This window comes from Hydra viridissima, unplaced genomic scaffold (genome assembly GCF_058129835.1).
Source record: "Hydra viridissima isolate aposymbiotic clone 2 unplaced genomic scaffold, HvirCarnegie_v1 scaffold_2, whole genome shotgun sequence".
Classification (NCBI taxonomy): Eukaryota; Metazoa; Cnidaria; class Hydrozoa; order Anthoathecata; family Hydridae; genus Hydra; species Hydra viridissima.
Genome location: NW_028324301.1, coordinates 17,047,876 through 17,064,911, shown reverse-complemented (window position 1 = coordinate 17,064,911; position 17,036 = coordinate 17,047,876). Strand labels below are relative to the sequence as shown.

At 29.7% G+C, this 17,036-nt stretch overlaps 1 protein-coding gene across 3 annotated transcripts; it reads left to right on the top strand.

Moving 5' to 3' along the window:
• Nucleotides 1–3,976: 3,976 nt before the first annotated feature.
• On the top strand, nt 3,977–16,483 carry LOC145193033 (alpha-(1,6)-fucosyltransferase-like). Of its 3 annotated transcripts, XM_090078308.1 has the most exons (4): nt 4,297–4,666; nt 12,684–13,760; nt 13,850–13,960; nt 16,187–16,483. In XM_090078308.1, the coding sequence occupies exons 2-4, from the start codon at nt 13,518–13,520 to the stop codon at nt 16,262–16,264; spliced, it is 432 nt and encodes a 143-aa protein (XP_089934434.1). In that variant the 5' UTR covers nt 4,297–4,666; nt 12,684–13,517; the 3' UTR covers nt 16,265–16,483. The 3 variants fall into 3 exon arrangements, with proteins under 3 accessions (XP_089934433.1, XP_089934434.1, XP_079926542.2); XM_090078307.1 differs by lacking the exons at nt 12,684–13,760; nt 13,850–13,960; nt 16,187–16,483 and adding exons at nt 3,977–4,191; nt 5,829–7,529 and having other exon boundaries at nt 4,513–4,666; XM_080070416.2 differs by lacking the exons at nt 4,297–4,666; nt 12,684–13,760; nt 13,850–13,960; nt 16,187–16,483 and adding an exon at nt 5,132–7,529.
• Nucleotides 16,484–17,036: the final 553 nt, after the last annotated feature.

Sequence of the window (17,036 nt, the reverse complement as noted above, 5' to 3'; positions counted from 1 at the left end):
GACAATTCCTATAATTGGTGCAACTAGTTTTAGTTTTTGCAAAAGAAGTGTTCAGTGTTTTACAAGAATTTAACAATGTTGAAAGTATTCAGGCAGTTCTTGATATTACTGCTACCAATATTGGCCATATGATTGGTTTAGTGGTTAAACTTGAGGAATTATTAAAAGAAAACTGCACCTCATTGAGTGTGCTCTACATCAAAATGAATTTTCTTTAGCAGCTCAATTTTAAAAAACTAGATGGTATAACATGGTTTAACATGTACAAAGATTAGAAAAGGAATATGTAGTCTTAAATTATATAAATTGCGCAAATGTAAAAACAACAGTGAAAACTAGAAAAGCATGGAAGTGGCTAGAAATGTCTATATATATATATATATATATATATATATATATATATATATATATATATATATATATATATATATATATATATATATATACAATTATAATTAAAAATAATTATATTAACTACGGTATTAATTCTTCTAAATGTCCTCCGCAAATTAAGGAAATGCGTGCTTTCGAAAATGATTCAATTAATCTTGTTAAAACTATCAAGTTTCGGAAAATCAACAACGTTTTTCAAGAAAAAATAGCAAACGGTATAAGATCTATACGAACTTCGAAAAAAAATTTAACTCTAGCCGACAAAACATCAAACATGTACAAACTACCCAAAGAACAATACAACCATCTCCTTACTAATGTAATTACTTCCACGAATAAAAAGGCGGACCTTAAACTTAAAGATCAAGTAAATAAACAAGGTAAACAAATCCTAATTAACCATGATGTATACAATAAAATCGAAATTAACGGTACTGCAGATTGTTTCATAACTCTAAAAGACCATAAAGAGAACTTCCTAGATAATCCAACTGTAAGACTTATTAATCCTGCTAAAAATGAGATTGGAAGAATTTCAAAATCTTTTTTATCCGACATCAATTCCGAGCTAAGAAAGAAACTACTTTTGAACCAATTGCAAAACACTCAAAATGTTATACATTGGTTTCAAACCATAAATGAAAAGCAATTCTGTAAGTTCTTAGTCTTTGATATTAATGATTTTTATCCATCAATTAATGAAAACCTACTAAAAAACGCAATAACTTTTGCATAGCAATATCTAACAATAAATAGCGAACAAAAGAGATTTATACACCATGCAAGGAAATCATTATTATTTAGCAATGGAACTGTTTGGATTAAGAAAAAGGGGGGATTATTTGACGTCACCATGGGGGCCTGTGATGGCGCGGAGATCTGCGAATTAGTGGGGATTTTTATTTTGCATCAAATCTTGCAGTTTTATGATAAAAGCAATACGGTATATATCGAGATGATGGATTAGCTATGTTTAGGAACAAAAGTGGTCAGGAAATGGAGAGAATAAAGAAACATTTTGTACAAGTTTTTAAAAATAATAATCTTCTTATATCTATTAAATGTAATTTGAAAATAGTCAACTATCTCGATCTAACACTAAATCTTAACGATGGTTCTTTTCAACCATATCGCAAACCAGATAATATACTGAATTATATAAATACTAGTTCTAATCATCCACCGAGTGTAATAAAAAGTATTTCTAAAACTATTGAATTAAGATTATCAGCAGCATCGTCAAGTGAAGCGATTTTTAAAGAAAGTATTCCTCCTTATCAAAAAGCCTTGAAAAAATCGGGTTACAATTGCGAACTTGCGTACCATCCAAGTATAAAACCAACAAACGGCAACCATAAACGTAAGATAATTTGGTATAATCCTCCTTTCAGTACAAATCTTGTTACAAAAATAGTTAAATGTTTTTTGAACCTCATCGACCTCCACTTCCCAGTTAACCACAGGCTTCGTAAAATATTTAATAGAAACACAATCAAAATTAGTTATTCTTGCATGCCAAATATAAAATCCATTATTAACTCTCGCAACAAAAACATTTTGCAAAATGAGGCAAAAAATAATAAAATGAAATGCAACTGCACTGACAAATCCAAATGTCCAATGAACAACCGTTGCCTTTCCAACAACATCGTTTATCAGGCCACTGTATATTCGAACAATCCGGAATATAAAGAAAAATTGTATATAGGACTTAGCGAAACATCTTTCAAAGCTCGGTATGCTAACCACTTAAAATCCTTTAATGAAGTTAGGTACAAGAACGATACAGAGCTATCAAAGGAGGTATGGAAATTAAAAGAAAAAAACGTCACATCTTTTGTCAGATGGAAAATTATTAAAAAATCCAAACCATACAACCCAGCATCAAGAGTTTGTAACTTTTGTTTGAACGAGAAGTTTCAAATTTTGATGTACAAAGGAGATAACCTACTTAATACAAGGAGTGAAATGGTCTCGAAGTGCAGGCACAAGAATAAGTTCCTTATTTCCTCATTTGATACCGAAGATTGATCCTGGCTGGTTCACTTTACGTTTACGTCACATTATACTTTTAAGATTTTGTTTCCATGGAGTCATTAGAACTCACGCAACCGTAATTATAAATGTAATTTTAACGTTTAATTTTTAATTTTGTAATATATGGCTGATGATTGCCGTTAGGCATGAAACTTAAAGTTCCATAATAAAAGCTTTTTACTTTATCGTTTTTAATTATAATTATAAATCGCTCTGTTTTGAAATTTATATATAATCAAAATAAATTTCAGAAACATCGAGTGAGTACTTTTCAACGAACAAGAGCTTTGTATAATTTTAATACAACACTACATCAAACGATATATATATATATATATATATATATATATATATATATATATATATATATATATATATATATATATATATATAGAATTAAAATTTTTTTGAAAACCTTTTCTTTTGTTAAAATATGTGATTTTGGCTAGAACCTCTGTCAGTTTTGTTTAACTCTTATCTTTCACTAAAATTCTTTGAATTTTAGTAAATTGGTTAGAAAAACCCTAAATTATTGTTCATATTATTAACTAAAAAAATTATCGACACGAAATTAAAAAGTAACAGTCCATCAGAGAGATGTCCAACACTGTATATACTTCACTGATAACCATGCAATATAGGATAGAAAATCACAGCCTCACTATTTACTTTTTATAACGTTTTTCGGTATAAGAAACGATTACCAAGTAAATACAAAACGTCTTTTAGATGTCTAAAACATGTTTTATACTGAGTGATTTACAACTGAGTGTGTAAAATCTCGTGGATTGAAAACTTATTGTTTAGAGAGTCTTTGTATTTAAACTAATACAAATACAAGAGCGTCTCCACAGCTCCACAAGAGCTACTCCACCAACAGAATATATAATAAAAAAGAGGTCTGTGGAGAGCACGCACCAATAAATTAACCATTAACAATAATAACAATAACTAGTTTACAAATGCCACATTTAATAACACCCACTTACAATAATTAATTAATAAAGGTCATTTTCCACAAAAATATTTTCTACAATAATTAAAATATTATTGTCACTTTTAACTGAGTGATTATCAAAAAAATTCTTCTCGCATTTTTTCTTTGTCTTAAAAACAATAAATGATTTTTTTACTTTTTGCTTTGAGTTCACCCAGCATTTCTTTTGTTTTTCTTAATCTCTTTTATTTCCGTTGAAGAACTATTTTTTTTCTTCACACAAAAACTTATTTTTTTTGGGAGACCATCTGTCTTCTTTTCTCCAATTTCTTTATTGTTTTCAGTTATGTTGATCAGATAGGATTTTTGAATTCAACGCCTTAATATTTTTCAAGTTAGACATAAATCAAGCACGCACTTGAAATTTTCAAATTAAGTTTACACATTCGCTAATGCTAAATTTTTGAAGTCGGAACTGACACTTCTTAGCTCTGAAACTCAAATCAAGCTTGACTTGAGTTTGCTTTTTGCATTCCACTCGTAATAGCTAATATTGGTTTAAGATCGCGCATTTTTATTGGTCACTAATACTGATTATGTAACTCACTGTGTAAGTTGCATTAAGTGTTTTGTGAACTTTAGTTCATGGAGTGGTTGCTTACATAGAAATTCTTCCTAAAGCTTTCATTTTTAATGCCAAAGAATTTTGTAAGAATTGCGTATGGGAGAATAAATTATGTCAAAATGAATTATTGAATTATCAATGCAACAACGAACCGTTTATAATGTCATTTTTATTGGTACTTAACTGCTTAAAATGAAAGGTAGTTTAACATTATGCAAAAATATTTTTATGCAGCGCTTTATAGGCAGAATTTATTTAGTTTCAAAGTCTTTTTTTTTTTGTTTATTTTCTTTCAGAAAATTGTCAAATTTTAATGATCAATTGTCAAATTTTAATGATCAATTGTCAAATTTTAATGATCAATTGTCAAATTTTAATGATCAATTGTCAAATTTTAATGATCAATTGTCAAATTTTAATGATTAATATGTCTCGTTGCATTTTTCTTACTTAAATTTCAGAAAGCGGTGTTTGTTATAATAAATATAATTTTAATATTCATATTAATAACAAAATGTAGGGGAGAATCACTTTTAAAGGCTACTACGTATTTTAAAAAATGCGAACATTTTTCCGAATCCCGCAATTACGATATGTAAGAGTAATTTCCATTAATGTGTGTGTGTTGTGTGTCAATCACCAGAAATGGAGTTCAACAAGAATATAGGAAAGAGGTAACTTGCTATTTTATTTGGTAATGTGCATTCTAAAGTATTTCCCATCTAATTTTCCCAAAATCAGGACCATACGCTTTCCCTTACATGGACTGATTATTTGTGAACTTTGTAAAGGAATCTTCATTTTAACTTATTTTTCTCTTTGAATTTAAAAGTATGATTATATAGTATACTTTTATTTTGTCAAGTTTCTTGAAAATTTTCACACTTTCTTAACTGGTTTTTTAAGTAAATATTCTGTGATGAAGAAAGCTCAAATATTTACTTAAAAAACATTAGGTTTATCAATTGTCAATTGTTTTGTAAATGAATATACTTTTTTTTTTTTTTTTAAACAACTATTTTACTATGAAAAATGATGAAAATATATATATATATATATATTAAGGTCTGCCAGCTTTATTATACAACTTTATTTGATAAACAAAAGTTTTTAGCATTTGGCTGATAAAAGCATATGAAACTGAAAATTCTTTACAAAACAAATGAATGAAAAAAAAAAAAAGAAATCTTAAGAATTAAAAGAGTTTCGAATGAATTTAATGTCAATGTTTGCATTTTAGTTAAATGATCGTAGTAAAAAGCATTTTAGGTTTTTATGTTAATAGTCCCTCTGGTCCATATTTGGATCTTATGGTTTACATCCTCTTAAAAGGGACCACGGAAATTTTTTTGTAACTTTTAGAATTAATCATAAACATAGTTAATGTAAAAGCTATACACATAAAATTTTCTGTTTAAAAAAATAGACAAAATTAGAAAATCTTTCCCTAAATATATCAGTTTTTTTTTTGTTGTTGTTGAAATATACCAATGCTGATACTTCTAAAAAAACAAATTCTAGTACTTATCCCAAAATCCCAAATTCTCTTATTCCCTAACCTAGAAAGAACCAGCTTCAACACTAACACTTATTAAAAACTATAAAATTAGAAAAACACATTAAATGCCCCGACATACGCTGGAAGTACTGCATCTTAATAAATTGATGATAATTTCTATAGCGTGCTATAATAAATTATTAGCATTAAATAAAAATATAAAGTTTATAATTAGCCGTTGTTTTTAAGGGGAAAAAAAAGATATGAAATGAAGAATTATATTAAGCCTGTGATAATTTTTGTTTTGTGTTTGGTTTTAATCAATCTTGCGTTTAAAGAGGGAGAAGAAGAAATTAACCGAAAAAAGTTTTTGCCTAAAATTCATGAATCACACTATGTATTGAAAGATGTCAATCTGTTAAAAGAGCACCGTGAGTTAAAAGAACTTCATGAGTTGAAAGATGTCCATGAGTTAATAATGAAGCAAATTTTTGAGCTCCAAGAGGAAGGAGATTGCGAGAAAAAGAAAGTATTAATTTGCAGAAATGTTGAGAATTATGCAGGATTTGGGTCAAATGTGCATCGCTACGGTGTATGCATGCAGGTCGCGTACGGTTTAGGAAGAATGTTCTTTATTGAACAAGACGAGTACAGCCACTTTAACGGCGTGTTTCACTGGCTGAAACCTGAATCTGAGCGCTGTGGATACCTGAAGAAAAAGTACTTTGATAACTACTCAAAAATATGCAACATTCAAAACCCAGCTTGTTATCTTAGTAACGGTTATGACGTGAATAACTCTCACCATGTTATGGAGTTTAACACAATGGGAGGATACCCTTATCCCAGACATATTCCTGGCACCATTCCAGAGAGTCTTGAGAAAAACCTGTTGTCACTTGGTGTTAAGCACCCTTGGATGTGGTTTACTTCTCAGTTCCTGGGTTATCTGCTGCTTAGGCCGACTCCTCAGTTTAAAGAAAAGTTGGAAGCCTTCAGAGTAAAAACTTCTTTTAGCTCACCGGTAGTTGGCTTTCATGTACGTCACGGCGATAAGCTAACGAGCGGAGAAGCAAAGTATGTAAACGAAGCGGTTTACCTAAACGAAGCTCAAGCATACTTCGATAGCATTAATGCCAGTAGAAAGTGCATTTATGTTGCAACTGACGATATTCAAGTGATTCCAGTTATTAAAAAGCTTGGTCCAAGTATTGTAATTTCTACGTTATCCACAGAACATTTATCAAAAAACCTTGGAAGCTATTTTTCAAGCAGGTTTCCAAAAGAACTCATTGAAAGTGTGTTAGTAGATTTATACTTTCTAGCAAATAGTGATTATCTTGTGTGTGACTTTTCGTCGAACCTTTGTAGATTAGCATATGAACTAAAACAATCACTGCCGCCCTTTAAACAAGAAAGTATTTTAAAGTCGGTGGGAGAGTTACAACCTCCGAATTACATTTGGTGGTATCACTCGTACCCGTCTTCTTCATTTATTACCATCAAAACACATCCTTTCTTAGAGACATTAAAAACAAAGGAATCATCTTTTAGCATAATAGATTATAATGTAGAGTTGTTTAGTTTAAAAGAAAGCGTTGAAGATTTGAAAGTGAAGTCACTAGTTTTAGTGCAACGAGCTTACGGAAAGGGGAGTAATGACGTAGGATATGTCTATACCAAAGATCTCATGGCTTGGCCCGGCTCACCTCGTTATTTTTATTTCTAAATGTTTAAAAACTTTTTAATCATCTCAATGTGATGACTTTTTAAGTGCTTCTCTTTGGTGACCGTTTTTTAAAAAACATTTAAGAAGACGTGCATTGATGGCGTGTTTTGAAGGCGTGGGTTGGTTTCGTTGTTTAATGAAAGCTGTCATAAGTTGAAGTTGCTTTATATTTGGCATTGAAATCTAATTTTTTTTACTTTGTATAGAAGCCACATGCCAGTGTGATTTATTCAGATGTGTTTGTTCAGTAAATAATAATTGGAGAGTAACTTTGTAAATACCTTTTTGTGAAGAATGTTTCTTTTTTTTTTTTTTTTTGTTTCTTTTTCCGAATCTATGCTCTATATAAACTTTTTTGTGATTTTTCTGCAACTGGTTTTAAAATAAGTTTTTATAAGTTATCTGTTCTTTAAAAAAAACATACTTATCGCCTATTAAAATTACTTAGTACAGCATAATACACGGCGATCTTCTATTTGACTTATTAAGTAAAATTTTCGAGATCGTCCTTGTTTTATCATTCGGTCTTATTTTTATAAGATTTTTCATTCCGTAATTTCAAGGCCTTCATAAACAGGCCGTGACAGCTCATTTTCCTTAAGAGCCATTGTCTGAGAAATCTAGGCAAAGCCTGGAAGTGATGTCTTCCAATTGCACTCATTTTTAGATATTTTGTAAAAATCAATGAAAGTAGGCCACTGGTAATTTTTTTTTCTAAAAATTTTATTGATTTCGGAGATATTGGGTCCCAAAATTTGGCCCGTTTTGAGAAAATTTTGCGCATGGAGTGCAATTGCTACTTTGAGGAGTAGTTTTAGCAACATAAATATGACAGAAACATTTCTTTTTAATTTTTTTACTAATCTGGGTAGATTTCTACAGTAAAAGTAAAAATTAAACATGATTACATTTTCAGTAGTCTAGAAATCGTTGTCCGAAACCGCAACATTTGAAATTTTACCCTAACTTTGAGCTCTTATATCTCTTTAGGCCAATACTTGCACGTAGTTTTTTTAGGTGTTTTTGAAAGACACTAGGACATACATTGATTTTTCGGAACAAAAACCATGTGCATGCAAGGACCTGGGAAGGAGTAACCTGCCAAAAATCACTTTTTGCGTTCAACGCGCTTTGATAGATTACCCATAACAACCGTGGCCTTAGGTCCACCATGAACAGTATAAGTTATTTATTTTCCTTAAAAATGCATCTTCCAATATCTGAAAAAAAATCCATGTGCTCGGGTGATAAAAAGTCTACAGAAATCCTAGAAGTAGCCTAATTTTGCCAATTGTTTAACTAAAAAAATACCCTAGCAACGGTATAGATATATTTAGCAACGGCTACTTTACAGCCTTATTAATTAGTACTGCTATTAAAAACTTTAATATAATGCTTTTTTTAAAGCAACTGTACAAGGGAACTTGAAAAAAACACATATAGCACTTAAAATAAAAACAAATAAAAATTATATATAAATAAATACAATGTTCTATCTAATATTATACATTATATCAGGTAGAACATTGTATATATATATATATATATATATATATATATATATATATATATATATATATATATATATATATATATATATAAATTTGTATTTATTTCATTTGTAGATATAACGAGATAATACTGAGGGGACGAATGACTGCCGACTTTGTGTGATATTTTTGTTAATGACTACCTGGTACATACCATGGTTTGCTTGAGTTACATAACATAAATTTTTTTCAGCAGTTTTCGGTAAGAGAATTAAAATTTGTTAGTAAAAACTGCATTTTTTAAATATTAGTCAATAATTAATTATCAATAAACAAAATATGTCAGAGAGCAAGAATAAAGTCAGTTCTTATGAGAAATCCATATATTTTAATAAAGAGAAGACTTCTTGTGGTCCTTTTAAGCGTTGGAACAAAGATGGAATTTTTTAAGTTAACGAATTAACTGCTGACATAACTAATCATTTACAAGCTTTAAAGGTTTGAATAGAATTGGAGTATTATTTGCTTTTTTATCAAAAGAAACAGGATTTCTTACTCCATAGGTGGAAAATCTAACGTTACTGTTTTATAGCTACAACCGACAAACCAGTGGAATGAAAAAACCTTGATTGAAATCCGACTACAAACTTATCTTTCACGCTATGACTCATTATGGTCGTACCATCGTTTTTCTTTTGGTATTAGCTGGAATCAGCCAAACAGTTGTCAAAACCCAAGACATGAATTTCAAATCGGTAAAAAAGCACCAAAAATTAGATTCATCCCTTTGAACACCCTTGCTGCTTATAATGAAAAGAGTTTATTAACTTCCTGTTGGAGCCGTATTTTGCTTCAGCCACCTAAAAAGTATTTCTACAGGTAACAGTATTGACATGTAAGAACCAGCTCCAACACCAATAAAGTCTTGCTTTCCTGCTGATGACATATATGTTCCAGATGTAACAATCATTTCAGATGAAACTATCAAAGAATCAAAAAAGCAGCTAGCTCTTTGTGTGAGACAATTAGAGCAAGTCCACTGTCCTTTCAGATAAAGCAAGTTCACCAGCAGCTGAGAACAATATTAAAGCCAAGTGAATATGTGGCAACTCAACAAATTCGATCATTATTCTGTAGGCAAATAAATTAACTTGTATATTTACAAATACCCAAAGTATGTATGCTAAAAAATATGACTTTTTTCTTTTTTTGGGGCTTGAGATAAATATTTAGCAATTTCCTTTATCCTTTACGTGTAATTTTTTAACTGGAGTTAGCAAAAAAGTACAGGAAGGTTGGCAACCACTTTTTTTGAAGAGGTTAACTTAACTGATGATGTGATTGATGAAACTGTTGATATGAAAGATGCACCTGAAAACGAAGAAGATGATTTAAGCAACGATATTCAGTTGTTTGCAAAGGAGTTAGCAGCTGAATTTCAAATTGGTGATTGGATTGTTGTTCCATACTTTATGTAATGGTATCCTGCAATAATTAAAAATGTAAGAAGTTTTAACACTATAATATTGTATTTTTGTGTATTGAGATCTATTACAAAATTATTGGTTTATTAACCATATTAACTAATTTCAAGGAATATTTAGGAAGCAGCAATGATTAGACGTTACTTTACCTCAACCATTAGGTCAATGATGATGGTATATATGTTTCTTGTATGGAATATTCTGTTACACCTGGAAAGAACTGCTTCAAATGGCCAACCAAAGAAAATATTCTCCAATGTTCGCCTCTTGACATTGTTTGTAAGATTGATGCACCAACACTAACTAATCAAAGAGGAGATTATTCACTCTCAAAAGATGATATTGAGAACGTGGAGATTCAGATTGGCCATTAATTAATTTGTTATATTTTTTTGGTAATTCTTAGAAAACTGTATTTCCCATCAGTTTTAAACGGAAAAAATGATCTTGAAGTTTAATGGTTCCTTCTTTAATTGATATAGTTAAAAAAAAATTTTTTTCAAGTTCTCTTATACAGTTGCTTTAAAAAAAGCATTATATTAAAGTTTTTAATAGCAGTACTAATTAATAAGGCTGTAAAGTAGCCGTTGCTAAATATATCTATACCGTTGCTAGGGTATTTTTTTAGTTAAACAATTGGCAAAATTAGGCTACTTCTAGGATTTCTGTAGACTTTTTATCACCCGAGCACATGGATTTTTTTTCAGATATTGGAAGATGCATTTTTAAGGAAAATAAATAACTTATACTGTTCATGGTGGACCTAAGGCCACGGTTGTTATGGGTAATCTATCAAAGCGCGTTGAACGCAAAAAGTGATTTTTGGCAGGTTACTCCTTCCCAGGTCCTTGCATGCACATGGTTTTTGTTCCGAAAAATCAATGTATGTCCTAGTGTCTTTCAAAAACACCTAAAAAAACTACGTGCAAGTATTGGCCTAAAGAGATATAAGAGCTCAAAGTTAGGGTAAAATTTCAAATGTTGCGGTTTCGGACAACGATTTCTAGACTACTGAAAATGTAATCATGTTTAATTTTTACTTTTACTGTAGAAATCTACCCAGATTAGTAAAAAAATTAAAAAGAAATGTTTCTGTCATATTTATGTTGCTAAAACTACTCCTCAAAGTAGCAATTGCACTCCATGCGCAAAATTTTCTCAAAACGGGCCAAATTTTGGGACCCAATATCTCCGAAATCAATAAAATTTTTAGAAAAAAAAATTACCAGTGGCCTACTTTCATTGATTTTTACAAAATATCTAAAAATGAGTGCAATTGGAAGACATCACTTCCAAAATTTCTTTATTTTGCCTACATTTCTCAGACAATGGCTCTTAACCCTTTAACAGTCCATGCCGGTTGAAATCCAAAGTGGTTTCTAAATGTATATGCCGTAATATTAAGCAAACTAAAAGTGGTTCCTGAATGTCCATGCCGAAATATTACGTTTTAGTGTATGGTAAGCGAAAGATACTATGACCCACGATGAGGAAATTAAAATATGTTTTAATTATGCGAACTTTGTTGTTACGTCATGCTAATATTAATTAACGTTGCGTGTAAACTAATCTTATGTTGTTGTTTTCGTTTATTTCGCACGTGCTTCAAAAGTTTAAAAAAATGCATGAAAGTAAAAGTAAGTTTGTAAGTTTTTTTGTTAAAATAATTATAAGATTGGAAAGTAATATCAAAAAATATTAAAGAGTGACGTCATTGACATTGACTGAGGGAAGAAAGTAAATAAAAATTAAATAAAAATTAATTAACTTTTTTGTTATTGACGTTGCTAATCTGTTCTTAAAATATTAATCCTGCTGCTACTCGCCTTTTTATTTACAAAAGATAAAAATGAAGTTTAACTTGCTATTGTGTATCTTTATACTTAGTTTATTGCTAAATATTTGCTTACTTATATTTTTGAATTCATTTGTTATTAGTATTTTCATGGTACGATATAATGGTATTACACATAGTACTACTTATTGTACAATATAATATATATTAATTTCAATATATTTTACTAATATACCATGGTATATAAATAAATTTAAATTGATACATTATATTGTTTGGTATAATGTCATTTGATTATGTTTATTGGTATTATTTAACAATATTTTAAATGGTTTATTGTTATTATTTAATATTATTTTTATACTAAATATATATACTGTATTATTCACTACAGTTCATTTTTATACAACCATAACGTTTATAAGCATATGCAGGCTCAGATTTTGTTTTTAAAATAAGCATATTTAAGCATATTCTTGAACCATTTAAATGATTAACAAAAAATAAATTTAAATTTAAAAAATAAGTTTTTTTAAATTTAACCATTTAAATCAACAAAATAAAACTTGTAAATTTTTATGTTTTACAAAGCAACGACTTCATGAATTTCTTATTTAAATATAGCTTAAGTTTGGTTTGACTTTTTTTTTTCCTTTTGAGAGTTAGAAGATATTAATAACAGGAATTTTTTATAGCTAAAAGAAAAAGTCATATGATTTTTTATGAAGATGAAAATGAGGCCTTGAGTTACATAAAACAAACTAGAACACACTGTTCGCTTTGTAGCATGGTTTGCACCCAAGGGATTTGGTAACACAGGTTTGAACCTTTTTTTGATTTATTTAATATCAACTTTATGATGCAAATGTTTGAGTTGTCAGAAAATTCTTTAACACAAACTTTTGAAAATAAGTGAAAATAGTTGGAAAGGTAAATGAAATACATTATAAATTGAAAGTTTATAATGTATTTTATTAAGAAGATCAAACGCAGTGATGAATTAGAAACTTTAAATGCCTTTTTCTCAGCTTTAAAATAATGTCTCTATCAATTACAATTAAGTTACAATTATTTTGCAGTTATTAATTTTGCTTCTCCTTAGGTAGGAAATTTGTGTATTTATTTTTTATTCAATTTAGCAGGTTGTTTTTTAAAATTAAATAGTTCATGGCAGACTTCAGACTTCAACCTCAGACTTCAAACTCTTTTTTAAATTTTCTATAAACCAGAATTACTTTCTTTGATGTAAAAACTTTGATGTAAATGAAAAAAGTGGCTTCAAAATATAATATTCCAATACATGTTAGTAAAAGTTATACTATAAGCTACTGCTCTAAATCGAACATTTAGAGCAGTAGCTTATAGTAGCAACAATGCAATGACAATTAAGTATTGTTAATATTTAAATGTCATTGTATTGTCATACTTTATTTCAATTTCTTTGTATATGGTTTTTTTGTAAAATGGTTCTACTTTACTAGAATTTACGAAGTTAATGTTTGAGTTAATAAGTGTTTACTGTAGATTAAATGTTTCTCATTGAAGTTTGGTTAACTTATTGTATCATTTTTTGTATAAACGTTTTCAGTGTAAAGCAGACCGTGTCACATTTAGATATACATAGTGAAAATCACAAAGTTTTATGGGAAAATAAAGGATTTTATGCAGACGTGCCTTTCATGGTTTTAACACAGAAAGTTTTGGATTGTTCACATGGAACAGATCGCAATAATGCAAGAAAGAAAACATACAAGATTAAAACAAAAGCAAACGTAAACTCCATTGTTTATAACATGAATTCCAAGTTATAGTTTTAATAAAAAATATTTACCTTACTAAAGTATTGCTTGAATAATTTTAGAAAACTGAACACTCTTGTCAAAAAAGTTATTTTAGTGTGCAAGACACAAAAAAATTCCAATGTCCAGCACAAGTTTCTATGAAGGAAATTATATATTTCAAAGATTATAAGGTAATTTCTAAACAATTTACTCTAATTGATATAAATTTTTACTACTGTAAGCATGAAACAAGCATTAATTATGAGTAATACTTATTCTATTTCATTTGTGCATTTGTACATCCATGTAGCAGGCATTAAAGCCCACATTTTTTGCCTTTCTCAATCTCTAACTCAAATAGTCAACATATTAACTCACTTTCCAGACAACCCGAATCATCTTCCTTCTCTACTTGACTTATGTCTTGTTTCTGATCCTAGTCAGTGCTCAGTTTCTCCTGACTCACCCTTAGGTGCTTCTGATCACCGTTTGATCTCTTTAAATCTATTATCTCATTCTTCTTCATCATCTAAATCCCCCTATCATCGCACCCTGTTGACAAATGTGCTTCTTACATAACTTTGTGGGTTCAGGCTGGCATGGAATCTTTTATTCCCAATCAACGATTCCAAGTCAAACCTCACTCTTCTCCTTGGTTTTCTTCACATTGTGCTGCTGCAATTGCCAACTGAAATCATTACTTCCATATCTATCAGCAAAACAATTCTCCAGAAAACAGACGTCTGTTTATTACTGCTAGAAACCATTGTAAAAAGGTTTTGTCTAACGCCAAAGCCTGCTATTCTCAGGTCATGAAATCTCGTATTTCATCACAAAAATTAGGCTCTTGTGACTTCTGGAGAATCTTTGTTAGTATCAATAATAAGGGCAAATCTGTAGTTCCACCTCTTTTGTATGGTTCAGATTTTGTCACCTCACCTAAAGATAAAGCTGAATTGTTTGCTAAGAATTTTTCATCAATATTGACTTGATTTCACTAGTTACGTTCTACCTGATATAGCCGTCAAACTGGTTGATCGATTGCTTGACATTCGTATCACTCCAGCTTCTGTATCTAAAGTGATTTCCTGCTTAGACTCTTCTACAGCTTGTGGCCCGGACAACATACCTGTTATAGTCTTCCAGAAGTGTTCTCCGGAGATGTCGTTGATACTTTGAAAACTATTTAACAAGTGCTTATCAGAGTCTTGTTTTCCAGCCTGCTTGAAAGCAGCATTTGTTATCCCTATTTTCAAAAATTCTGGAGAGCGATCTGATTTTTCCAACAACCGTCCCATTAGTCTTCTTCCTATCATAAGCAAAGTTTTTGAATCTTTAATTAACAAACACTTAATCTCTCGGCTTGAATCTAATAACTTACTTTCTGATCACCAATATGAATTTCGATCTTCTTGTTCAGTTACAATTACAGCTGATTTGCTAACAGTAATAACCGATAGGTTTTATCATGCATTAGATAAAGGTGGAGAGGTTAAGGCCGTTGCTCTTGACATTTCTAAAGCATTTGATAAAGTTTGGCATGCTGGTCTTCTCCATAAGCTTTCTTCCTACGGTGTGTCTGGTATTATCTTTAAGATTATTGAATCCTTCCTTTCCAATCGTAGTATAAAAGTTGTCCTCGATGGACAGCACTCTTCTTCTTATTCTGTTACTTCAGGGGTTCCTCAAGGTTCAATCCTTGGCCCTATACTCTTTTTAATTTACATTAACGATCTTCCAGACATTCTCATATCTAAGGTAGCATTGTTTACTGATGATACTACTATTTATTCTTGTCATTATAAGAAGCCAACACTCTCTGATTGCTTGGAGGGGGCATTTGAGCTTGAAAAGGATCTCACTTCTGCTACAGCATGGGGCTCACAGTGGCTGGTGAATTTTAATTAAGATAAAACTCAGTTTTTTTAGCCAATCATTATTGTAATAATTTAGATCTTCCTATATTTATGAACGGAAATGTACTAGATGAGTCATCTACCCTTTTCTTGAAACAATATCCAAGATTTTTTGATATGAATGAAAGAGCAAGTTGTTCAAATTTAAATTAGTTAATTTTATATTTATTTTCTGCTTTTATTTGGATGAATAAAGACATTACTGAATTTAATAATACTAATTTATCCAATCTAGGGTTTATATTGCTGCTTTATGAAATCCTTCTAAACCAAGTATTTTTATTATGTCTTTGTACAGTCGCTCTTATGTCTCGTCTAATCTGTTTTAACTAAATTTTGAATTAAAAAAAAAAAGAGTCTCTATAAAACCAAAGATTCAAATGCAGGAACTTCATAAAGTTACGCCTGAGTTTCCCAAACATAATGTAGAAATTAAAATAGATTAGACGCAACAAAAGAGTGGATGTATTAATTTTTAATAACAATATTTTTTTTTACTAGAGAATGACAGTTGATGCTACTTTTTATACTTGGATTAGCAATGTATATAAAAGTGGATTTAAATGCTTTATTGGTTGAAGATGCTGGTTTCAGAGGTGGTATTACTGTTTTTGACAACGTTTTACTTTTTTGATCTGCAGTATCCAGACGAATTGCGAGTAGTGTTTTCGTTACTTGAAAAAGTTTGTGGCATTCCAGAAACAATTAATAGTTCAATTGCAAATGATTTTTTTAGACAACTGAACATTTAGTTAAGTTTATAAATAATCAAGATGCAATATTTTTTTTTTTTGATAGCATTTTTTGTTTTCTATGGGGTTTTATTTGATTTTGACTTATTTTTATTTTGATAAATTATCTGGGTTATATAATAAAAAATAAAAAAGTTAAATATTTTTAGTAAAAAGTATAATCATTCATTTTATAAAATTTGTGTTTTTTTTTATTTTAGTTTGTTTCTTTCTTTTAGGATAACAACTAAAAAAATATAAAGTTCCATTTTTCAAGTTTTAACTAATCACTCTTTATGTTATGCATCTTTTGTTGTGGTGGTTTATATTTTATTGATAGTTAATACATGCATTTTCTTGATGCTATATATCTATATTTTGATTGCGTTTGCACTTGTACTTTATACGAGAATTAAAATATATATTAGTACATTAAGTAAACGTACAATAGTAGTTATATAATACAGTAAGGAAGTTTTACTCAATCCGCTGTCTTAAAATAAAGAAATAATCTCTATTATTCTTACAGGCATTTAATATTTTATTTCTTTATTAGAGATAAGAGTCAGACATTCTTATTTTTTCTAGTAAAAGTATAAAAAATTAATAATTGTATGTTT

Coding starts and splice junctions, on each gene's coding strand:
- LOC145193033 (XM_080070416.2), top strand. CDS start 5,759: ATGAAGAATTATATTAAGCCTGTGATAATTTTTGTTTTGTGTTTGGTT.